The sequence below is a fragment of the Sebastes umbrosus genome, chromosome 20 (genome assembly GCF_015220745.1).
Source record: "Sebastes umbrosus isolate fSebUmb1 chromosome 20, fSebUmb1.pri, whole genome shotgun sequence".
NCBI lineage: Eukaryota > Metazoa > Chordata > Actinopteri > Perciformes > Sebastidae > Sebastes > Sebastes umbrosus.
In genome coordinates, this window is record NC_051288.1 from 22593345 (window position 1) to 22620092 (window position 26748).

General features: G+C 38.1%; 1 protein-coding gene across 5 annotated transcripts; it reads left to right on the forward strand.

Moving 5' to 3' along the window:
* Positions 1-4671: 4671 nt before the first annotated feature.
* On the forward strand, positions 4672-26221 carry LOC119479786 (cytohesin-1-like). 5 transcript variants are annotated; one of them, XR_005204751.1, is made up of 13 exons: positions 4672-4846; positions 16181-16263; positions 19173-19237; positions 19828-19894; positions 20115-20233; positions 20846-21039; positions 21963-22111; positions 22701-22813; positions 23865-23943; positions 24032-24103; positions 24342-24496; positions 25324-25559; positions 25662-26221. XR_005204751.1 is itself a non-coding variant. In XM_037755738.1 (12 exons), the coding sequence occupies exons 1-12, from the start codon at positions 4765-4767 to the stop codon at positions 25400-25402; spliced, it is 1254 nt and encodes a 417-aa protein (XP_037611666.1). In that variant the 5' UTR covers positions 4675-4764; the 3' UTR covers positions 25403-26221. The 5 variants fall into 5 exon arrangements, 4 of the variants coding, with proteins under 4 accessions (XP_037611666.1, XP_037611668.1, XP_037611669.1 ...); XM_037755738.1 differs by having other exon boundaries at positions 4675-4846; positions 22701-22812; positions 23867-23943; positions 25324-26221; XM_037755740.1 differs by lacking the exon at positions 4672-4846 and adding an exon at positions 8810-8989 and having other exon boundaries at positions 22701-22812; positions 23867-23943; positions 25324-26221.
* Positions 26222-26748: the final 527 nt, after the last annotated feature.

The window sequence follows — 26748 nt, forward strand, 5'->3', positions numbered from 1 at the left end:
TGATTTAACCGAGCTAGCGGCTAAAACTGACACTGACATTTGTTGTTTTGAATGTCAAAAATGTCAAAAACTATTAGATGAATGGAGCATTTAGCTTTAGAGAGTATACAGCCTCCAGCTACTCGATGCAGTACTAAAGACATTATTATCCGCTGTTGATCTTGTTGAGGGGCCCTTATTAAAATCTAGTTTTTAAGGCCTTGATGATTCCAGTATACATTGTTGTTAAATACGTTACTATATTGGTACATTTTCTAGATAAATCAAGCAAAACATAGACAATAGGACTGTCCCTTTTTATTAGAAATTTGAACACTATGAAATCTAAGCACTATCAGGGGCTACTTGAGTGCGAGGACAGGGTTTTGAGGGAAACCATTACAAAATCTGAACGTGAAATCAATGAGTCACGCTCTCAGATTGAAAGACCACGCTCTAAAGATAGGATAAAAAAGTTCCACACACAGTCTGTAAGTAAAGTAGTCGGCCTTGTTAAGGGGCCTGCAGCTCCGTTTAGCCCCGAGGGGTCCCATCACTTTGTCAGAACATGAAACATCAACAGATTTGTGGAGATCACAAGATTACAAAGTCTTAACTGAGAAAATGAGACCTCTGTTGTCCTGCATTAAGGCCATATACTGTACAGCATCTGGGGCTTTTCCACATTTATGATTAGAAGAAGAAAAATATCATAATTTGTTGTAGACATGTCAGAACATGAAGCAGAAATGTGTAATGTGTAATAGAGGAGCTCTCTCCTGTAGGTTCTGCTCCACCTTGTAATCAAGTCAATAAAGAACAGGTGTTAAAAAATAAAGGCTTGTGGTGGCAGTGAGGGAGCGTAACTTCACACTTCAAGGTAAGCATCTTGTTTTCCTCCTAAATCTTTTGTGTGCACGTTTTCCATTTTGGTGTCACCAATATGTGGATCGTAGGCAGCATTATATACAACATTTTTAGGTGTAGCCTTGTATATTTTTGTGTTTTAGGCTCATCTACTACTCACATCTGGCCTTCATTAGGCTCAGAAATTTATAGGCAATATTATTAAATATAATTTAAAATTATAAATGAGAATGAAATACAAATTAATCTTAATATTAATGACTCATAATGATGAATTTAGACTAAACAATAGACAGTAGGCCATTATTAAAATCAGTCTTAAGTACTTAATATATTTATATGTGATTTGTGTGTTTCTTTTTGTATTTTATTTTAATTTTATTATTGTAATACACAGGGGTCATTCTGCTGCTTAATGAGCAGGCCTACTTTTATGTTTTATACTTAACATTTTTTTGTTGCTAATACGTTTATACCTTTACTTAAGTAAACATTTTAATGCAGGACTTTTACTTATATTACTATTTTTACAATGTGATATTGCTAATTTTATTTGAATAAAATATCTGAAATGAGGAGAAGAGAATTAAATGAGGGATTGAATATAAAGTAAATTGAGGGAAGATGAATATATTTATTTTTATTCTATTATTGTTTATGTATATAATTTGTATACCATTATTATATCATTATTATTATTGTTATATGGCATACAGCCATTTGATTTATTAACCAAAATGTGACTATGTTTAAAGAAAATTCAATGAAATACTGATATTTATATTGATTGAATAATTAAGTGCAACCACCAGTGAGGGTAATACTTTGTTTGATTTTCTTCCTATTTTTTTGTTGTTATTATATATATTATATGCTATGTTTAACTTTTTTGTATAAATACACTTGATATATTTCAGTTACATTTTACTTAAAAGTATTGCTTCATGTTTATGATGACCACGTATAATTTCTTTGAGAAGGCTAGATATTATTTTAAAGAAAACTGAATGTAATACCACTGGAGCTGTAGGTTAAATACAAAATATGTAACATTACATATCAGGCAAACAATACATAGTATTTTTCAAAAAGGGAGAAAGAAACAAAAACAAAACACAACAACGACCCCTATGACCTTTTTAATGAGCAAGAAGAAGGTGATAGTTTCTTTCCTACACTTTCTTCTTCTTCTTCTTCTTCTTCTTCTCTTACATGCTATGTGTGGTTGTCACGGCAACCAGATGCACTTAAAGTGAGAAGAGCTGCTCCGAGAGAGAGGATGTGGGAATAAGGTCGAGTATATCTGAGAATGGTGGTAAAATGTTTCATTTTTTATTTTTCCATCAGGAGACTCAGAGATAAAAAATAAATAAATAAATAAATATAAAAATAATGTAAACAAGCATGTTAAAACAAATTTAAGGTTTGAATCCTGTGATTGTTTCATTCTGTTGCTGACTTAACAGTTATAGTTGCTATACTTTGCAGATCAACATTTTATTTATATGTAAAATATAAATTTCAGTTTACAAAATATACATTGTTCTAGATTAAGCTAACCAAACAGTATACAAGATTAAACGGCTGCTTACATGTTAATGAATGATAAATAAATTCCAATAATATGATACATATAACACTGTTTGAGTACATTTTGCTGACTATACGTCTGTTCTTCTACTTCTTGGTTATTTTTTATACACGCTGATTTCAGTGAAAGAGAAGATGCTGTTGACTTCATGTTGTACAGTAGGTACATGGTTAAAATGATAAGCAGCAGCAGGTGGTGTAATCTAACTGCACTTATCATCTATATATAGAAATGTCCATTTCTACGCAATTCATCAGCATCACTGCCCAGTGAAGTGCTTTATTTAAATTTTATATGCAAATCACATAAAAGTTCACTGGAACTGCTTACATCACACCACCTACTCTTGGTCTGTTTTTCAGCACCACCTGTGACGTCTGGTTTCTAGAACTACATGTGTATGTATATATATGCAGTATATATATTGTATTTTGTGAGTCTTTCATCTTTAACCTGCCACAAAATGCTGTCAAAGTTGAACGGACTAGATCTTCCTGAATGTCAGGAGTGCGAGGTCAATAGAAAGAGGTCAGCTCTGCAGAGAGAGGAGACGATCAACGACTCAAATAGAATTAATGAGTGAAAGAGATAAATAGAGTGACGCTGATAGGAAATGTAGTGCAAGAGAAAAAATGGAGAATAAGGAAGTATATTGAGGTGCAAACTCAAACTCAAACAGTAGCTCTGAAGGGAAGTGATGTCACCTAAAATAGTAGCACTGGTCCTTTATGGCAGATGCAGTATATAAATAGCTATATAGTGGAAGTATACTGTAAGTAGGTCTATATAAAGTTGCAGCTCCAACAACGGCTGGCAAGTTTCACACATTGTTACAGTAAGTTGTTATACAGCTGTGTGATAGGAAACCCTTTCATTCTGTTATTAAAGGAAGGGTTGGTAAAGATTTTAGAATTTTTTTTTTTTATATTTCCTCTAAAAATCCTCTAAAACTCAAACAGAGATCATATTATGGACAAAGAATTAAAACACTGTATGCAACATATTCAAATTAAAGTATTTTTTTCAACTCATTTAAATAAATACAATTTCAAAACACCTTACCATACGTTTTGAATACAGGACCTTTACTTGTAAATAGAGCTGTCAAAGTTAACGCGATAATAACGCGTTAACACAAATTCAAGTAGTATATGTGAAGACACTGCCATCATATGAAACTAGAAAACCAACCATATCATACTAGCTTGTCATGAACGAGGCTAAATAACGCTCCAAACTTACGCTAAATTTTGGTGAGGAAAAACTGGCATGGCCATTTTCAAAGGGGTCCCTTGACCTCTGACCTCAAGATATGTGAATGTAAATGGGTTCTCTGCGTACCCACGAGTCTCCCCTTTACAGACATGCCCACTTTATGATAATCACATGCAGTTTGGGGCAAGTCATAGTCAAGTCAGCACACTGACACACTGACAGCTGTTGTTGCCTGTTGGGCTGCAGTTTACCATGTTATGATTTGAGCATATTGTTTTATGCTAAATGCAGTACCTGTGAGGGTTTCTGGACAATATCTGTCATTGTTGTGTGTTGGTAATTGATTTACAATAATAAATATATACATACATTTGCATTAAGCAGCATATTTGTCCACTCCCATGTTGATAAGAGTATTAAATACTTGACAAATCTCCCTTTAAGGTACATTTTGAACAGAAAAGAATGTGTGATTAATTTGCGATTAACATCCCTACTTGTAATTGAATACTTTTTTTACTCTGTAATATTGCTACTTTGCTCACATAAAAAGTATTAATGTTACACCACTGATATGCAACATAACATATGTGTCTGTGTGTGTTGTTTGCTCGGCTCTGACTAAACTAATCTGTGCCGTGTGGGTGTGAAGCGGCAGGATAGTGTTCATGTGTGTGTACATTTGTCATCACTTCCAAGAATACATTAACAACTGTTCAAAGTGACACAGCAGTGGGTGGGTGATTATACAAATATATATATATATATATATGTGTCCTTTTTGTGTGGAGGATGTATTATAACATGTATTATAAAGCAGACAGGTTTTTGTGTGTGTAGTAGTGGAAGTGTGAGGCTGAATTCAGGAGTGAGGTCAAGTGTGTGAACAAGAGGGAGGAGGGAGGAGAGAGAGTGTTTTTTCTCAGAGTCTGTCAGAGTCTGGTGGCAGTCGGGAGGGAAAACACTAAAAGCCCGGTGTTTTCAAGGAGCTTCTCGCTGAGGCCAGAGCCTTTTAGTCAAGTATGACGCCGACTTAAGAGGGGACTAAAGCACAGAGATGCTGAGAGGATACTGTAAGCCTTGAACGCTGTTTTTTGTCACAAACTAGTGTAATGATGGGGACTGTGAGTGAGCTGTGTGCCTCCAGTTTCCAGGCATTTCTCTGTCCTACGGTGCGACCTGCTGCAGCAACAGGTGAGTGTTTTTTGAGGAAGACTTTTTAGAAAATAGAAATATGTTGATTGACAAGTAAAACTGCTGCTTTCTCTTACATTTTTCTTTCATTCTCTGAGTTTAAAAGTCCTCATTATCATCACATGTCTGTGCTGGTTAAATGTTGCTTTTGCGTGACCCCAGACAGGCAAACATGCAGAGCAAGACTGCCACAAAGTGCTGTCGGTGTTCAGTTGCCGTGGAGATTTTCTGTTAGGTTATCAAGACACAGAGCGCTCTGTAGTGTGTGTCATGCTGTGTTTCTGACATTTCTCTGCGTTCATGTAGTCAGAAAATCTGTGAGTGAGTGTGTTTGCGTGCGATGGTGGGCTTGATTTGAGCACATGACGCACAGCCATCAACCCTCTGGTCCAGGTTTCTCCTCTCCAGTGGGTGCTCGAGGAGTGACATAATGTCCATCGCTGCCCACTGATCTCCGTCCGTGCAGGTGCTCTCGTGCTGTGTCAGTTGTGCTCATTCAGAAGCTTATTCTCACACAATGAAAGGCAGCACTGTGCTCGCACAGGTGATTTCCACTCAGCTTTTAGGAGCTTTGTGTCTCTATAGCTGGACTTCCCCTTCTATTGTCTTATCGTTTCCTTTTGCTTTCTTCCTCATTATTCTCATGTCTTACGCCTCAAGGCCTCTGAAACAGTGATGGTTTCACAGATAAACTCTTTAAATGTGAAGCAGATTTCCTCAATAAGCTATACTGTAGCTTCCTCAGAAAATTATAATTTTTCATTGTGACTATAATAACAATGGTTATATATGAAAAAAATGTAATAATAACATGAAAAATTAGGAATAATGCTTTGTTATTTTTAGGGCTAAGCTGAATGCTTCGAAGCTTCGAAGCTTCGACCGTTGCCGTGGTAATAGACCTAAAAATCTGTATGAGTATATAAGTATGTAATAATAAAGTATAAATCCCATTATAGCCCATGAAATAAGGAATAATCCAACATTATTCATTATTATTTGTTATTCTCAGATAGATATCGCTGTTTGTTACGTGTAGAAGTGCGTGTGTGTACAGTAGTGTGGCAGCGGTGCTGTCCCGAAGCTTCGAATACCTTCGAATATTTCTCCCCGAAGCTTCGAAACCCAGAAAATAGTATTCGGGACAGCCCTAGTTATTTTCTATCATATCATTATTATTATTATTGGTATAGCATACTTGTATTTTAGCATTTGCCTTACTCTCTGCTGACCTGCATTACCTACTGTCCCAGTTTTAATTTTCTTTTATCAATTTTGTCATTTTTTAAATTTTTTAAATTTTTTAAATTTTTTTAATTTCTTTCTTTCTTATTTTTCTTTATTTATTAATTTAATTCATTTATTATTTTATTTTATCATATTATTTATTTATTATTTTATTTTTATTTTTCCCATACAAATACAATCACACACATAAACACATACATAAGCCATATTTAACAGATTCCCCCTGAAACCTTTGAAAAGAAAAAGAGAAAAAAAATAAAATGATATTAATATAAATATCCTTACATTTACTGTTTATAAGTATTAAAGAGTTAATTAATTTTCTCACTCATGTCTAGTCATGCAGATAGTTTTGTTTTAATTTCGTTGTCATTTTTTATTTCTATTTTTATTATTTTTAATTGATTTGTCTTTTTCTTTCTTTCTTATTTTTAATGTATTTATTTTATTTTATTATATTATTTATTATTTTATTTTTCTTTCTCCCATACAAATACAAAAAAAACACATGAACCATATTTAACAGATTTCTCCTGAAGCATTTGAAAAGAAAAGGAGAAAAAAAATTATATTAATATGAATATCATTACATTTACTGTTTATAAGTATGAAAGAGTAATTTTCTCACTCATCTAGTCATGCAGATAGTTTTGTTTTAACTTGTCTGGGTTTTGAGATGCAGTCTCTGTCTGAAATGTGTGCCTCCACCTCAATACAATGGAGACGAATGAGATTTTCTTTATGATGATCACAACAAATAACTTCTTTTTCCATGAACAATGAGCCTTTTGCTCTGGATAATCAACAGATAAACAGTTTTCATTTGAACTACTTTCTATCAAAGAAATAGTCCCCATGAAAACTGTTTACAGCTTGTTCAGAAGTATTTTTGTATTTGTGTGGGCTGACCCTTTAAGCTGTTGAATTGCAGCAGTTCTTCCCTGCCCCTCCTCAGCATATCCTGTTTTCGGTGTGTCCAAACTCTGAATAAAGCACCGATTCAAGCGCACAGCTGCAATCCTTTCCTCTATCCTTCCCTTACATCCTCTCCTCTCCCTTCCTCTTTCCCTCAAGCCACCCATCCTCTGATATCAAACCGGCTTCCTCAGTCTTCACTCCCATTTATATAAATATGTCTCTCTTCTTCAGCCGGTGGGAGGATATCACTGTAAAGTTAATTATTTTTTTTTACTTGTTGAGTCGTGTTTCCTCTTCCTGCTTGAATGAAAAGCCTTTCATCACGTTGTACAGGGTGGAGTGCTTAAACATGAATAAAGTGGAACATTTACACGGACATGTCCCCAGGCAAAAATACATTAAAACTGCTGCAGTGAGCATGCAGCTACACCCAGACAGAGATACACACACGTCTATAAATACACACAGATTTAAAACATGCACACACATTTTCTTTTTTTCATTTCTCCCTTTCTCTCTACACACATAAAAGAAACCGCTTCTGCCAAACAATAAAAATAGGTGAAATGTTATGGTACCAGGCTACCGCTCCACAATTATGACTACTAAATCAAAATTATGACAGCAGGTTACTGAGTCAAAGATTAGATATAATGACTTATCTCATAATTATAAACTTAAGAAATCATAATCCTGGCTTAAAAGTCTAATTTTTGACTCATTATGTCATAATTAGGACTTTAAATGCCATAAACTTCTCTTCAAAAGTCAAAATTTGTATTTAATATTTCATAAATTTGACTTAAAAAGTGACTTACTGTCATAATATGTTATTTAGATAGATAGATAGATAGATAGACAGATACAATATTACGATAGGCAGACAGACAGATAGACAGACAGATAGATAGATAGATAGATAGACAGATAGATAGATAGATAGATAGATAGATAGATAGATAGATAAACAGACAGACAGATAAATAGACAGACAGACAGATAAACAGACAGACAGACAGATAAAAAGACAGACAGATAAACAGATAGACAGACAGACAGATAGACAGACAGATAAACAGACAGACAGATAAACAGACAGACAGATAGATAGATAGAATATTATGATAGATAGATAGATAGATAGATAGAATATTATGATAGACAGATAGATAGATAGATGGAAAGATAGATATAATATTATGACAGACAGACAGATAGATAGATAGATAGATAGATAGATAGATAGATAGATAGAATATTATGATAGACAGATAGATAGATAGATAGATAGATAGATAGAATATTATGACAGACAGATAGATAGATAGATAGATAGATAGAATATTATGATAGACAGATAGATAGATAGATAGATAGATAGATAGAATATTATGACAGACAGATAGATAGATAGATAGATAGATAGATAGATAGATTGATAGATATATAGATAGATAGATATATAGATAGATATAATATTATGAGAGACAGAGATAGATAGATAGATAGATAGATAGAATATTATGACAGACAGATAGATAGATAGATAGATAGATAGATAGATAGACAGATAGATAGATAGATAGATAGATAGACAGATAGATAGATAGATAGATAGATAGATAGATAGATAGATAGATAGAATATTATGACAGACAGACAGACAGATAGATAGATAGATAGATAGATAGATAGATAGATAGATAGATAGAATATTATGACAGACAGATAGAAGTCTGTTTATGCTAATCTGCTCTCTGATTGGCTGCTGGTTGAAGCCTCGCCTACGTCATCCTGCCCTCCACCGGCTGTCTCTCAGTATTCACTAACAGTTAGTCTCTAACGGTCACACAGAGGAGGAAACACCGACACATTTAGACGTGTAAAACTACTTTAAAGTGAAATATTTAGCGTTATTCTCCAAGCCGGCGTTCACCAACAGCGCAGACATGGTTTTAAAGTCTGAAGACGGAGTTGGTGAGTTGTCCTGACCCGCTTTAAGATAAACTAACCCTAGAGGCTAACCAGGTTAGCTTCACTAGCTAACTTCACCTATCACTATGTATCTGACGTCATCACGTAACGTCACGTATTGTCTGAGTACCTGCTAGTTTTAATGTGTTTTAATTTCCTCACTGCAGAGCTAAAGCAACCAGTCCTCCTCTGACTGGGTTGTTAATGCTCTTTGGCAGTCTTTATTAACTGGCACAAGGGATCCATTATTATTAATCTGGATTGAGGCCAGACCTCATGAGGGATTTGTGCTTATTGTGCAGCACTTTATAGTTCATGTGTCTATAAATACAATCAATGCACCCATTTATTGGGTTACTCAATAAGCTATACTAGCTTCCTCAGAAAATTATTATTATTTTTCTTTCTTTTTACCTTTTTCATTGTGAATATAATAATGATTATATGTGGAATTAATGTAATAATAACATGAAAAAATAGGAATAATGTTTTGTTATTTTTAGGGCTAACCTGAATGCTTCGAAGCTTCGACCGCTGCCATGGTAATCGACCTAAAAATCTGTATGAGTATATAAGTATGTAATAATAAAGAATAAATCCCAGTATAGCCCATGAAATAAGGAATAATCCCACTGTGTGTACAGTAGTGTGGCAGCGGTGCTGTCCCGAAGCTTCGAATACCTTCGAATATTTCTCACCGAAGCTTCGAAACCCAGAAAATAGTATTCGGGACAGCCCTAGTTATTTTCTATCATATCATTATTATTATTATTATTGGTGTAGCATACTTATATTTTAGCATTTGCCTATTATCCCAGTTTTAAAATATTATTATAATTTATTTTTCTTTCTCCCATACAAATACAAAAAAAACACATGAGCCATATTTAACATATTTCTCCTGAAGCATTTCAAAAGAAAAGGAGAAAAAAAATGATATTAATATGAATATCATTACATTTACTGTTTATAAGTATTAAAGAGTATTTCATAAATACAATCAATGCGCCCATTTATTGGTTAGAAATCAAGGATTTGCTCTCAGAAATACTCCGGCTTTTGGCTGCAGTCTCTTCTCTGCACATTTTCCCCAATTTGTGACCAAAGTGTTGAACACTAACAGCGGTAGAAGGTTGTGAAGAGACTGCAAAAGGTCAGTACAGAGAGGGATAATTTGCCACAAAAGCATAACAATTTACTTGGATTATAAATCGGCTTCCTCTCAGCTGCACTAGAGTTTCCTTTTTGGCAATTTTAGCCTCTCTTACAGGATGTGCTTTACAGTGAGGTTTCTTATTCTGTCATGTGGGGAAAACCAGTCAAAACAGATTTCTAAATGTGCTTTAAATTAAGATGACTCATTCTGTCAGGGAGGGAAAAAGCTATCAAAATGGTAACATAAATTGGTAGCTGCTGTCAAGTAGGAAACTACCAGCAGTACAGGAAGCATTTCATAACGTTTTTTTCCACTTGACAGAGTGAGTGCTGCCTTATTTTTAAGCATATAGTCCATTTAGCTTTTTCCCACCTGACAGATACATCACTTTAAAAGACTTTACCACCCTGAGAGAGAAGCTGAAGTTTCCATCACTTCCTCTCTCTGTCACTTACAAGGATGTTTTTCTTTTACTGTGTCAAGGCACACTTTGTTCTCCCCTGCTGCTTGGATTTGTTTCTGCGTCCTTATTCAGTCACCAGGGAGTTTACCATAACCGCGCGATTATATCACCCTGTTGAGCTTGTTATCCTCGGGGCCAGGGAACATTCAAACACACAATTATCGCCTTGTGAACACTGAAATGGACAATTATTGCCTTGTGAACAGTGCCAGACACTGAAACTCTCAATCTTAAAACACAGAGGATTTTCTAGTCATAACTTCTTTGCCGTGGGTCCTGGGTCAGCTGCAGTCCTGTGGGTGAAACAATGACGGAGCTCTTGTTGGTGTATGTGATGTTTTCTATGAACAAGCACATGTGATAAGCAGGATCACGTATGTATGATTTAATTTAGCCAGAACAGAGAGCTGTTGTTTGGAAATTAGTTTTTTTTTGCGTTTTTGGTTGTTGTTGGTGTCCAGGAGATGTGAGTCATGCATGCACCCTCATCATTTCTTTACCAAATGCTGTTTTTAGGAAGCAAAACTGCACCTCCCTACCAGGGCTGGGACGATACACCTATCTCCCAATTCGATACTATCACTATACCTGGGTGCCGATTCGATATGTATTGCGATTCTACAAGTATTGCGATACAATATTACAATTTATTGCAAACTTTTTTTAACTCTAGACCATGGGAAAAAGTTCACTTCTAGGGACTTTTACTTTGGAAAATATTTAATTTAATAAAGTAGAAATGTTTGATTTTTCAGCAAGTATGTAGTCACAGATGTCCTGAAGTCAAATATATAGGTCATTGTCAGGCATTATTTTGTATTTTTTTTCCAGCAACCCAAAAATCAAAGAATAGAGACATTCCCTCACAAATTATTTGTATTTTCTTTTTAATTTATAAGGGACACGTAATGTTTTATACAATCCCTTGAATGTAATCCAATTCATCTTATTTTCATATATGTATTTTGTATATACAGTTCCACTTGTTAACAACCTATTTTGCAAACCGGACGTAGTCACACCTCTAACTTCTCGCTAGCTCTCCTGTCAGCTCCGAGTTCTTTATACATCCATTGGGGCCGTTTGAATGCATTTAACATAAATGTCAGTATATGGGTGCTCTACAGTTGTAGCGTCAGACGATTTGACCACGGAGATGAGAGTGACGGCTGGCTTGACCGCACGTTATCGCGATACGATAATGTTTCCTGTCTGCCGTTTTCTGCTTTGTCGTTTCGTCCGGCTGTGCTTTGTTTTGGTTGACGGATACGGAATGGATATGACGTCACGTTACTCAGACTACAACAATGAAAGCGGTAACTTCCTTCTAGCTCCACATAGACTCTAATAAAGCAAATATATCGATTCTGGCATTAAAGAATCTATTTCAAAATCATAAAAATAAGTGTATTTATATTGTATTTAATAGGTGTATTTAAAGGTACAGTAGATACATAGGTGAATCGATTTTTTTCCCCCTCTCCCTGGGTCACCGGTGTCCACGTGGGGGAGCCTGTGTTTGATGCTCTGCCCACTGAGGGAGGGAGGAGTCAAGATGGACAGAGGGAGGTGGGGGAGAGAGATGGGAGTTCAAAGGTTTTCCCCTCACACACACACACACATTTGCCCTCATCCTCATTTAGCTGCAGGCCTGCTCCCCTCCTCTCCCCTCTGCTGGAATGAGTGCCTGAGGATTAAGGAGCAGGGAAGCTGGACTAGAGGACCACAGGATTGGGATTGGCATCATTGGAGGGCTCGGGCAGGACTGGATTATTGTCGGAGAAACCAGATTGGACTGCAGGCTGTTTTGTACTGGGATTGGTGACTCAGTTAGACTTGTGGATTCTATGAAAATAACTGAAGTGAGAATCAAACAGCTGCACTGGGACCATTGAGACTTGTGGTGAAGCCACTCAGCAGCAGACAGGCGCTTTCTCTGGTACGAACCTCAGGACTGTGACACAAATGTGTAGGTGTTCAGTGCGTCATCATCATAACTTCTGCATCAGAGCTGTTTTGCAGAAATTTATCTGAATGAGTGTGTGCGTGCATGTGTGTTGTGACGTCTACCTCAGAAACCTCATGAAAGAGCCGGAAACCCAGCCGGTACATACGCATGGTTTTATTTTTTTAGGGCATTGTCTCCTCAGAGAATGTTATGTGTTGCATAGCTTACAAACGAGAAAGTGGAAGAAGAAGGATAAAGGGTGAACTTTATGCCTGGATATGTTGGTTGTCCATAGCAGCTGGTCATCAGCAGTGTAGCTACGACAAGGTGTCCCATTACTTGCCAACACAAACACATACTCGTTGACCTCGAGACTATGCAGAGCAGCTGGTTGAAGGCGTATGTTGTTATTTACGTCGGAATGTGTGTGTTTGTTTGCTAGAGAGGAGGATGATATGACAGCGTTTCATCCACTTGCTCTTATTTCCTCTCTCTAAATGAAAAGCCAGAGAGAGGAAGTTAGTGTGAATGTCAGTTTCACTGCCTCTCTGCTCACAATGCTGCGTTATTCTTGTCCTCTGGTTTATAATAAGAGCTGCTCCGTCCTACTTAAACCCTTCTCTGTGGGCGAGGAGTATGTGTATGTGATGAGTGAACTTGTGCGTCACTGTCTGTGTGTTTGCAGTATGTAAATAATATCACTATCCAAGGCTGCGGCACCTGTCGCGCCAACTTGGACTTAATTTTCCGTGAACATATTTAGAAGGGTCTGCATGTCCTGAGATAGCGTTTAAAGGATTTACAATATTAATTATAAAATTATCATATGTATAGTCGTACTGTAGAACTGAAACAATTAGTTAGTTAATTTACTAATTGATAGAATTTTAGATATTCAGTTAAAAGTTTAGGTGACTCTTTAAGCAAAGATATCTAAAATTCAGCAGCTTCTCAAATGTGAATATTTGCTGTTTTTTTGTCTTCTATGATAAACTTTTGGATATTCTTAGTTGGGTAAAACAAACATTTTACCAATGCCAATTTTGGGGAGCTTAAGATTCATTGTTATTTCCTGACTTTCCTGATTTTATAGACCAAATGATTAATCAAGAAAACAAGTTAAGATAAAATAAGCTTTTATTGATGCCCAGAGGGGAAATGTGGGTGTTGCAGCAGCACAAGAACAGAAATAAGTACAGATGAATAGAGAAAGATAAAAAAAATAGGGCTGTCAATCGATTAAAATATTTAATCGCGATTAATCGCTTGATTGTCCATAGTTAATCTCAAATTAATCACACATTTTTTCACAATATGTCAAGTAGTTAATATCAACATGGGAGTGGGCAAATATGCTTATTTTATGCAAATGTATGTATATATTTATTATTGGAAATCAGTCCACAACACAAAACAATGACAAATATTGTCCAGAAACCCTCACAGGTACTGCATTTAGCATAAAACAATATGCTCAAATCATAACATTCATAACATGCATAACATGCAGCCCAACAGGCAACAACAGCTGTCAGTGTGTCAGTGTGCTGACTTGACTATGACTTGCCCCAAACTGCATGTGATTATCATAAAGTGGGCATGTCTGTAAAGGGGAGACTCGTGGGTACCCAGAGAACCCATTTTCATTCACATATCTTGAGGTCAGAGGTCAAGGGACCCCTTTGAAAATGGCCAGGGGTTAAGGTTAGGGTTAAAATTTTAGCCAAAATTTAGTGTAAGTTTGGAGCATTATTTAACCTCCTTTGCGACTAGCTAGTATGACTTGGATGGTATCAATGGATTCCTCAGGTTTTGTAGTTTCATATGATACCAGTATCATCCTAGCTAGCTTTAAAACTGATCGTAAAATTGTGGTAGATAGCTCTGGAAAAAGCTAGTTGACCTTGGGTTATGATTTTTTTTTGTCCGAGGTGAACTTTAAGTGCCAAAATGATATAATGCTCGAATTCAATGCCTCAGAAGTCCATTAATATGGTTGAACAGACTTCTGTTAGTGAAGTTGTAAAAATGTTGAAATTTCTAGCATTGCATTGCTGATGAAACATGAATAGTTTCTCCTCTTTTGTTTCTTAGTTGCTCCAGAGGTTGACGCTGAGTAACTTGGTCATGATGAAGCGAAGAGTGTGCTGGAATCCCTCAGCGTGACTCCTCTAATGAGGCAGACAATCAGCAGCAGCTCCATATGTCCTCTGTGGCACCTTGTTACCCGGCATAAATTGTGCCTTTTCTTCGCCTTTTGTCACCAGTTAAAGCCTTTTTAAAAAGTAGCCATAGCAGAAGCTTTATTATGAGGCGCCCAGTGGAGAGGAACATTAATTAGTTATAGTTGACAGTGCAGACTTGTGACGTTTGAAACATGAAATATGCAGATCGGCACCATAACTCTACATGCTGCATTCCTTCTCTTATTACTGGAATGTAAGCTCTCTCTTTCCCTTTTTTTTCACTAAATTTTTCTTAAGAAAAACCACAAGTCAGTGTCAGACACACACATTTCCTTCCTCTGTGGGCATGACATGAATTTCTGCTCTATCAGAGTACACATCTGTTTATGTACAGTTAAAGATACAGTGCGTAACATTTCGGGGATCTATTAGCAGAAATGGAATATAATATTCATAACTATGTTTTCATTAGTGTGTAATCACCTGAAACTAAGAATCGTTTTCAGCCTAGAATGGACAAACCAAACACTGGCTCTAGAGAGAGCCTTTCATGTTTTTGCATTACCTGAAGGCCACCTAAGTTCTCCGACATGCTTGTGAAACTGCGGTAACGTGAGCCACCGAGTGCAAAACCGTGGTACCACCAGCCGCTGTCTGACTTCCGTTGCACCTAAAGTAGTGTTATTATGGTAAGGATGCCCTCTGAGCGAGGTGAACAGCGTTACAGGTCGTATCCCTGCAGACCCTTTTCGACTTTTTGGCTCACTGTGGTTTGTTTTGGTTGATGGATAAGGAACGGATATGACGTCACGTTACTCAGACTACAACAATAAAAGCGGTAACTCCCCTTCTACCTCTGCATAGACTCAAATGAAGCAAATATATCGATTCTGGAATCAAAAAATACATTTTACAAATCGTATATATAAAAATCGCGATACATACGTGAAATTATTTTTCCCCCCACCCCTAATCGTTACACCCCTAATTTCCACCAAAATGTCACCAAAAATGTAGCTGAAAATATGTGAAAACATGTTTGATTTGTACACAGTTATTCATGTTTAGGCTTTATGGTATTTGGTCAAAATACAACACTGAGTGCCAACATTTTTCAGTGTTTAGAAGTTAGCATTTCCTCCTCTTTACTGAATTATTGGCAGGGATGTTATGACCAATAGTCATCACATTTCAGCTTGTGTGTGTACATCGGTATAAGACAAAAGGGGGTTGATTTCATCCTCCACTTTGGGGTTTGGATGCTGAGGTTAATTTGATGGATCAAAGATTGTGTTGCCATAGTGACCCAGAGCAGTGGGACTCTCAGGTCTCTCTTCTTCCTTTTGTACATGTGTGAGTGTGTGTATGTACAGTATATCTGATGTGTGTGTGAGTATATTTGATCTTTGTATTTGAGTGCTACATGTCTTTCTCTCCTCAGTGCCTGATGACCTCAGTCCAGAGGAGAGACAGGAGCTGGAAAGCATCCGCCGCAGAAAACAAGAGCTACTGCAGGACATACAAGTAATAACACATACTCTACTCCCTTACACAACTTATATTTCTTTAATCAATTTGTTGAACCTTCATCTGGAATTCAACTTCTTGGGCCCGCCTTCTGTCCTCTGCTCTTACTGCTTGGACAAAATGTTTTCTCAACAGGGCAACCATGAAAGAGAAGTTTGTTTCTGTCCCTGCTGTAAAACCCTGCGGCTGTCTGGAAGTCTGAAGTCTCTTTCTCTTTAACATTTCATCTTTTTTAAACGATAGGTTCGCAGTTTTTACAATGTAAGTGATAGGGGATAAAATACACAGTTCTCATTCTGTGCAAAACATGTATTTAAAAGTTTATATGAGGCTTCAGCAGTCTGAGTTAGACAAATCAAAAGGGTGTCCTCCAAAGTTACTGTGTTTTTAGAGGGAAATTCCCTCTTTGTGTTTCTCTGTTGAGCTACAGTGGAAGGAAAGTAACACGAGGGATTTTGGTACTAAAAACAAGAGTAGCAGTCACGCTAGCACTGTGGGTTTCCCAGCACAAAGACCACTATGACAGTACATTTCACAGCCGAGGTAACTTTTATTGAACAGAAATAGTTTAAAGCCTCTGAACACCTCACCTACACAGGTGTTTTCAGTTAATCTGGCTGATTAGTAGTCTTTCTAATTACGTATTTTTACAGTCTTATACTTCAAGACTTTATTACAACAAACTGCGACTTTCTTGTCTCTTTTAAATTGACTAACATCATATATTTGATTCATGGCACAATTCAAACCGAAACAAGGTCCCATGGTGGTCCACCGGAAGGATAGGGACTTTGCCTTTCTATAAGATACAGTTTTCACTCTTCTCAGAGTTATCATTCAGATATCTTGAGGTCAGAGGTCAAGGGACCCTTTTGAAAATGGCCATACCAGATTTTCCTTGCCGATATTGAAAAAAAAAGCCAACATGACATAGTTGGTACCAATGGATTCCTTAGGTTTTCTAGTTTCATATGATACCAGTATCTTCTCTCTAGCTTTAAGACTGAGTCCGCTACAACCTCTGAAAGACAGATAATAGTAGTTAATAGTTTATATAATAAATAATCAATACTTGACGTCCGTGTATTGATACTATAATGCCAAGCAAAATATTGCGATACTATGCTGTATAGATTTTTTTTTTTTTTTACCCCAGCCCTACTTTAAAATATTTGAATTATTTTAGAGAATTGCAAAATCATACAGTTCAGTCTTTGCTTTTTAATTTTTATCTCTTTGTCTGAACATCACATTGTTCAGGTAGTTCTTTCTTCTCTCGGTGTCCTTGAGAAGATTTGAACCTCCATGTCTAGACCAGTGTGCCTAGGGAGGTGTGTGTGTTTGGAGGGGGGGTATATAAGCGTATGACCAGCGGAGCGTTACTGTACGCATTCAAGACAGATGATCCTCTTTGTGTGGGTTGCATGTGTACGAGGGGGGTGGACCTCGTGTATATATGTATGTGTGTCCTCAAGCTCTCTCTGCCTGGAGGGACAGTTTGACCCCCTGCCTCAGTCCCCCCCTTCAACCTTAAATAAATTAGTGAGATTGTCTGTCAGCTCTTTAGCTGGGTACATTTGTTTTGCAAAATTAGATAGAAAGGGAATAGCTGGCCTTATCATCATGAACATAAATTGTAGATAAATAAAGGCTTTAAGTTAAATAAAAGAACCAATAATGACCTTTTACCCAGCCAGCATCTCGTATGTATGTGGCCGTTTGTTGGATTTTATCAACATAATGGTTTGTTGATATTAGGGATGCACCGATCCAACTTTCCCGATACCGATAGCGATACCTGGGCTTTGGTTTAGGAGAATTTTCAGAGACCAGGTCTATCAAACAAACTACCCAAAAAGATTGTATAAAGGATTCAGATTCGATTAAAATGTTATCGAACCCCATCACTAGTCCTCAGTTAGAAAGGTGGACATCCAAAACACACACACACACACACACACAAAGACGAACACAAACATGGCCTCCGGGCAGCGACGCTGTGCGACTAGATTGATGGAGTTTATTACCGAGGTCGACTCTCGTTTGGCGGTTCTCTACTCGAAGCCCCGCCCTGTGTTGCCCTGGGGGGCTGATGGGTAATGAGCCATGAAATATTCCAGTAATGGAGACAGAGGACGCTGTACGTTTATAAGGGGGTGTAACCATGGAAACGCACATGCAGGAATCCAGAAACTATTTACTTTGTTTTCACACATATTACATATTATTACACACACACACTCACACACTCACTGACTGAATCTGAGACACCGGCCTCGTCTACTTCTCTTTCTCTTCTATAATTATCTAAGTTTAGTTTAGTCATTATCTTTTCTGCTGGGCTCAGTGTTTCTCCATCTGTTTCTCTCCTCTCCTCTTTCCTCCCACAACCTCTGAGCTCTCCGGAGCAGCTCCGCTAAGCCAGTCAAAGTCTTTGATCCTGCATATTCCCGTCTTTCCCCACCAGACACTCAAACAGCCCGGGGAGGGCGTCAGGGGGGGAGGCAGGCTGATGAATCTGGGTCAGCACAGGGGAGAGGGAAACAGGGTAAGGGTGGTCAGCTCTGACCCCAGAACAGGTGCTACAGCTCCCAGAGAGGATTTTCTGCAGAGGGCGGCTGTTCCACAAAACTCCTGCCGAGAGGAAGAATGAGTCGGCCTGGGAGAGAGTGAATCACGTCTGCACTTTTAGGTTTTTTTTCTGGGTCATCTCTTCTGTAAAAAGTGCTTGTCTGAATGTGTTGGTCAGTGAGATGTAGCTGGAACAGACAACCATGTGTAATGCATTGGGAGATCAAAGCATCTCCAAAGGTTTATATGAAAGGTCAGACATCACAGACACATCACATGTATTGTATATATCGTTGTTTCACTCTCCTCCTCTCTCTCTGTCTGTCTGCTCTCAGAGGCTGAAGGATGAGATAGCAGAGGTGACCAATGAGATTGAAAACCTGGGCCTGACTGAAGAGAGGTAAAGTAGCCCTCGACCATTTCTGTGCTTGTGCGTGGGCAGCTGTGGTACACTCAGCTTTTTTTTTAGTAGAAGTGCATTCATAGGGAAAGAGAAAAATCGGCCTGACACTCAGAACAGAGTCCACTGCCTGGTGGGATCAGTGCCGCAAAGAATGATTGTTTACGTTATCGATTCATCCGTCGGATATGTTGTCTAATGATCGTTTCAAGTCTATAAAATGTCAGAAAAAACAGCCTTCACAGTCATTTCCCCAAATTGCTTTTTTTATCCGACCAACAGTTCAAAACTAAAAGATATTCAGTGGTAAATATTCTAAACACAAGGTCTGCTTACTTTGCTATTCTGGGTGCTTTCAACTGTATTGAAAGCTTCACCTCCTTCAGCTAAAGAGGGCTGTGGGTTATTTGCCCCCAAGGTTGAGAATAAATCTCCACTCTCAAAAAAGATATTCAGTTTACTATGATGTACAACAGAGAAAAGCCTCACATTTGAGAAGCATTTTTGCTTGGTAAATAACTTAAACGATTAGCAAAATTGCTGTTAATTTCTATTTCGCAGAGTATTAAGTTTCTGTTCTCTGTTTTTAGGAAAAGCATGCAGAGGAATAAACAAATGGCCATGGGCCGAAAGAAGTTCAACATGGACCCCAAGAAGGTGAGAATAAATCAGGCTTTTCCTTTCTTCATGTAACAATCAATTGATGGTGATTTTTAAATTGAAATAACAAGTGATACATATGATCACTTGGAGTTTGTACCTCACTCGACATAAACTATTTTCTTTACCTGGTTTGATCTTCTGAATAAGTTAATATTCAATGTATTTGTATTTTTAGTGAATGACTGAGTTATGTGTTGTTGATTTTGTCCATCAGGGGATTCGCTTCTTGATTGACAGCTCCCTGCTGAAAAACACCAGCGATGACATCGGCCAGTTTCTCTACAAGGGTGAGGGGCTCAATAAGACCGCTATCGGCGACTACCTAGGGGAGAGGTAAGTGATACTAATGACGATCCTTCTAACTGATTTTTCTCACCGGACATTTTGACTTGTCATAGCAGGAAGAGCACAGGTGTTACTAATAATTCTTTCTATTCAAGTGTCCCAGTAAAACATGACAGTGAGCCAGCATGCACGATACCAGGACCTTGAACCCGAAGCAGCTAAATGGAATTCAGCGATCGTTAATTTTGTTATTTGCACCTGTACTTTTCCTACTGTGACATGTTCAAAATGTTGTCTGAGTAATGATAACAGACCGAGAGCTTGTTCTTTAAAAAATAGATAATCTAGATATTTGTGAACGTTTCCAGAGCTGTTCATGTTTATACATGTGCAGCATTATTGAGGACAAATCAGGCCTTATCAATATACTATTAACGTACTACATACTGTATATGAGCTTATGGTGCATTAGCAGTTCTAAAAGATCATCCATTAATCTGTTTTTATCTGATTCGTTACATCCAACTCTTTTAGCTGCCAGCTCTGTGAGCTAAACAAAGCTGCATTCAGTTCCTGATCCTCTTGTCTTTGTGTTTACTACTCCTGTGTGTGTGTACATGTGGGTGTGTGTTTGTGTGGGATTGCGTGTGTGTCGTGCAGAGATGACTTCAACATCGAGGTTCTGCACGCCTTCCTGGAGTTACACGAGTTCTCAGACTTGAACCTGGTTCAGGCTCTCAGGCAGTTCCTGTGGAGCTTCAGGCTGCCCGGTGAGGCTCAGAAGATCGACCGCATGATGGAGGCGTTCGCCCTGCGTTACTGTCGCTGTAACCCCGGAGTGTTTCAGAGCACAGGTAGGTGTGTGTATGTGTGAATGTGTGTTCAGAAAAAGGAGAATAAAAAAAGACTACAGTCACATTTTTTTGTACTTCTTATTTTGAGTAAGACACAAAAAAGTAAAAATACAGAATTTATTTCAGGAGTCAACAATTATTCTTCCCATAAAGTCATTTTCACAGTTTGTGTTCTGGCCACATACTGTATGTGAAAATGCTCAGACTCGATCACAAAGACACATCACAGACAACTCTATATCCTGTTATGGTGAAGTAATTTTTAAAGGTACTAAATACGGTATTGGGAGCATTTCTGTTGCCTCTCAACGGCTCTCAACATGGCGACGGTGAGCCGCGGCCTGCAGCTAACAGTGCTAACAGCGTTAAACAGCATAAACAATGGCGAAACTGCTGACAGAGATAACAGTGTTTACCTGAGGGGGAACAGAAAGGGTGGGTGCTACGCATCTGCTACGCCGCCGTCGGTTGGGACGGCGTTATCAGCAGTAACTGCCGTGTGAGAGCAGTGCATAGCGGCGGCCGTGAGCTAGCCAGTGGGGCACGCTCATATGCAATAAAAGCAAGCCGGCATGACGATGTCAAGAAAGCAAGGACAAGCTCAGATTACAACACACACAGAGGGAGAGAGACTTCATTCTCTGCTCAGGTAGACTTTACTCCTCTATATCTTTATATAGCAAATAGTTGTTTGATGCTGTATTAATGTTTCTGGATATTGAATTTAACACCTTTCATGCATAGTGGTTGCACATTTCTGTCTTGGCATACACTTCCTGGTGTGACGTAGTTTATTATGTCGAAAATCGAAATGATTGAATTCAGCTAGTTAGTACCAAGAAACATGAAATTTTAAACTCTGTGGTTATGTTAGTCATCGAGTCCTGAAAAAGTACACTCACACACTTTGTCTTCTTTTACAGATACCTGTTATGTGCTGTCGTTCGCTGTGATCATGTTGAACACCAGTCTACACAACCCCAACGTGAAGGACAAACCCACCGTTCAGAGATTCCAGGCGATGAACAGAGGCATCAATGATGGAGGAGACCTGCCGGAGGAGCTACTCAGGGTGAGAGACGTTTATTTTTTCCTAAAACTCTCCGCTCTGTGATATAGCGACAGTAACAAAGTGTTCTTGGTTGTTATACAGAAAAAAGTACTACTGCAAAAACACAGTGGGTTTTATTTGCCTCAATTTAATTGTACCAAGTCACACTGTGTCCCGTCTAGTTCTGGTGAATAAAATGTCAAATTTAGTCACAAAACAGCCAAAGGAACAATTTAACACAGCAAATGTTGCATTAAAAAGTAGCTGTATCTTTATTTAAGAACTTAATTTAAGTAAAAGTACCAAAGTACCATCATTAAAATATACTTAAAGTACTAAAAGTGTGTTAGCATTACTAATGTTGCAGCTGGTAAAGGTGGGGCTAATTTGAACTACTTTATGTACTGCTGAGGGACTTAACCCCCCAAAATACATCATAATTATTCCCTGATTATATTTTGTATTAATAATCTGATATTGCAAAATAACTAAAGCTGTAAAAATAAATGTAGTGGAGTAGAAATATAAAGTAGCATAAAATGAAAATACTCAAGTAAAGAAGAAGTACTTCAGCGAATGTACTTAGTAACTTTCCATCACTTCTCTGTAGAACCTGTACGACAGCATCAAGAACGAACCCTTTAAGATCCCAGAGGATGATGGGAACGACCTCACACACACCTTCTTCAACCCCGACAGAGAAGGATGGCTGCTGAAACTCGGTATGTGCATCCATGTGAAGCGAAATACACTGAACAAAAATATAAGATCTAAGACTTTTTCTGTACACACAAAAGACTTATAAACCCTTTTACAGTTTGCAAACAATGATGACGTACGTAAGCGAGCGCACGCAGTTTGGCAACGGAAGTAGGGCGGAGTACTCTGGTGGACATTCCTACAGTCAAAATACATCTGTGGCATCATGTTGTGAAATAAAACTGCACATTTTAGAGTGGACTTTTATTGTGACCAGCCCAAGACACACCTGTAATAATCAAGCTGTTGAATCAGCATTTTAATATGCCACACCTGTCAGGTGGAGGGACTATCTTGGCAAAGGAGAAGTGCTCAGTAACACAGATTTGAACAAATCTTTTAGAGAAAATTTGACAGAAATAAGTCTTTTGTGTACACAGAAAAATACTTTGATCTTTCATTTCAACTTGTGAAAAATGTGAGCAAAAACAAGTGTTTATATTTTTGTTCAGTGTATTTAATTATATTATAATTTAACTCATTCAGTGTTGATCCTGTTGGTAGTCACTGTGAGCTGGACGGCCCTCTAGTGGACTGGACGTGTAACAGCACCTTAAACATGAGTTAGGACAAACTTGCGTTGCATTTTTGTAATATTCTTTTGTTGACATTGTTCTTGTTTGTTTGTTTCATGGGTTTTGACTCCAGGAGGTATGTACTCTTAAACCCACCAGCTTTAATGCACTGCTTTGCTTCTGAGCTGCCCCCCCCCATCCCTGCCTTTCTACTCCCACTGGCTGCGCTTATTCACCCTCGCATCACAATTTGATTTAAAGACAGATCATTCATGGGCTGTATGCTGCTAAGCCCTGATGTGAAAGAAATAGTTTCACATCTGTTTCTAACTGCTGACCCCAGTTTTTAACTCAGCTTTGCGATCAGTAGGCTCTATATTTAACCTGCCGTCAGTGTGCTTCAGAGTGTCGCTGTCCTCATATGAAGTCCAGCTTTCTGCTCCAACACCTAAAGTTTTGTGTCTTTTACTGAAGTCGTAGCTCACCTCTAATCTCTCCTCAGGTGGACGAGTAAAGACCTGGAAGAGACGCTGGTTTATTCTCACAGATAACTGCCTCTACTACTTTGAATACACAACTGTAAGTACTGTAATATAAGATATCTAATAGATAGTGTATGTAGGCTTAACTAAGTACTTATATGTATTGTCTCTCTGCTGTCTACAAGGATAAAGAACCCAGAGGAATTATTCCACTGGAAAATCTGAGTATCAGAGAAGTCGATGACTCCAAGAAACCGGTAAAGTCCGTCTTCTCTCTTCTCTTTCTGCCTCATTTTGTCATATAATTGATCGTTTCTGCTGTTATTCTTTCTCAATAAGAGGTCTGTTGTGGGTGTTCAGAGGCTTTAAATATAAATACTTTTTTATATTATGCTGTCAGGAAATCTATTTATTCCCAATTTGCGTTTTTACGCTTTCCAGACGTTTCCTGTTTTGACGTGAATCTACTGACTCGTCTTGTTTGTTGTCTCACAGAACTGCTTCGAGCTCTTCATCTCGGACCACAAAGATCAGGTGATCAAAGCCTGCAAGACGGAGGCAGATGGACGCGTCGTCGAGGGAAACCACACTTATTACAGAATCTCCGCCCCGACCGCAGAGGAGAAGGACGAATGGATCACCAGCATCAAGTGAGTCACATTTAAACTCTCTGTCCTGCAGATGATCAGTATGAAGCATAGAAATAGAGTAGGAGTAGAACGGACATTCCCGTTCAAATCAACGTGGCAGGATGGCGAGCGGTGGCCATTTTTATGTGTACCGTTGTCATTGTGACCGTTGAAGTGGGCTAACTTCCGTATAAACTAAACCGACTTGCGGCAAGTCGCTGACTCACTGAGATGAGGTTTTGAAATAACGAGCAGTTTAATATTAACGCTACAAAGCATAGAGAGCCAGAGTAAATGAGTCAAATTTACCAACGTAATGCTTCATCCACACATTCTTGTCACAGCGTAGGAAAGCACATTGCTGTCACCAGATCAGAACAACTTTGTTCGGCTCATTTTCCGTAACTAAAGTAGCATTAAAACATGGTGGAGATGGCTAGATAGCTTGCTTGCTAAGTGGAGAAGGGTCCAGCTGTGGCCTTTAGCACCTCACGCCTAACCCTAACTATAGCTGTAGTGGGCATGGCGTGAGGTGAGGTGATACTGAGGTGCTACAGGCCGCAGCTGGACCATATTGGCTAATTCCGTCATTATGTAATGCTACACTGGTTACAGAAAATGAGCCAAACAGTAGGCTGGTGGCAGCGGCAGCGCTGGGTATAACGGTCCCTGCATCTTACTGCCCGGAGATGGACAAGCTTCCCAGCTATCTAGCAATTTACCGCCCCACTGATGTGTGTCGTCTCCATAACAACTAACAACAACTGCCATTTTCTTTTGAACTACTCAAATGACCACGGAAAACAATTCAATGTCTGTTCTGCCTTTACTCCATCTTCCACCCGCAGAGCCGCCATCAGCAAAGACCCGTTCTACGAGATGCTGGCTGCTCGGAAGAAGAAGGTCTCGTCTCTGAAGGGGCTGTAGAGCTGCTGAGGATTTAAACATTGAAAGACTAGACCTGATACTCCTGCTGCAGCAGAGACACTTTGGACCTGACAGAGGATTCAGCTTTTAAAGAAGCTCTTCCTTTGTCACCTTTTGAACCGGCACACCTTCAGTCCGGACAGCTCGTTCTCTACAGGTTTGACCTTTTTGTTTAAAGTTTATTTTCCCATCTAGAGATGAAATGATTCAGTCGTAGACCTCTTTTTTTATCCTCCTTTTCAACACTCTACTTCTGCAGTACTGTATCGATGCCGTGCCCTCTGGTTAGGACTCCCACTCCTCTTAAAATCTGCTGTCTGATTCCTCTCAGAGCCACTTCAAACACTCTCTGATTGATCTGCTGTGGAACAACGAGTCTCTACAGCTACTCAAACAGGAGATGTTTTCACTCAGAATGAAATTTACTGAAACATTATTCATGGTTGAACATGAGGTGAGAGAAAAAAGACAGCTGCTGATGTTTGATAAAAAACTTTTCTACATCTTGTGGAAGACAAGAGGAGGATGGGGAACAGCTGAAGAATGAATCACATCATTCATTAATGTGATTCAGATTCAGAAAACAATGAAAATATCATCTGGAAAACAAACTTCATCTCATCTTGGACGCTGGACTTTTATTGTTTCGTCTGAAAAATTGTCTTTTCTAAGCCTGTTTTCTTACTGCTGTTGGTCTTCTCTGTCAAAGCACTGTTACTGAAAATGAAGGTGATGCATAAATAGTTAAATATTTATTTATCCAGATTTCTTGTAATTTATTGTTTTGAGTTTTTGTTTCATTAAAACTTTGCAAACCAACATTTTTATTTGACTTTTGTTTCAAACCAGAACCGGAATATACTCAATTACTGTAATTGTTCAGTCATAAAATTCATTGCTTTGTTACGTTTAAGTACGTTAGATTTGACACAACAGAGTAACTTTCGACATACTATACTATGACTTTTTTAATTACTTTTTCGACATATACTTTGACTGTTTTAATTACTTTATCTATTATACTATGACTTTTTTAATCACTTTTTTGACATATTATATTATGACTTTTTGTAATGACTTTGACATACTATACTATATCTTTTTTTCGACATACTAAACTATGACTTCTGTTTCAAACCAGAACTGAAAAATACTCAATTACTGTAATAGTTCAGTCATAAAATTGATTGCTTTGTTATGTTTAAGTATGTTAGATTTGACACAACTGAGAGTATCAACTGAAAATGTTTGAATGTTTGTGAGATATTCATTTCTTTCCTCGTCACTCACACCTGTTTTTGCCATTTTAAAATCAAATCTAGATCCAGTTTGAGCTGAAACTTCAG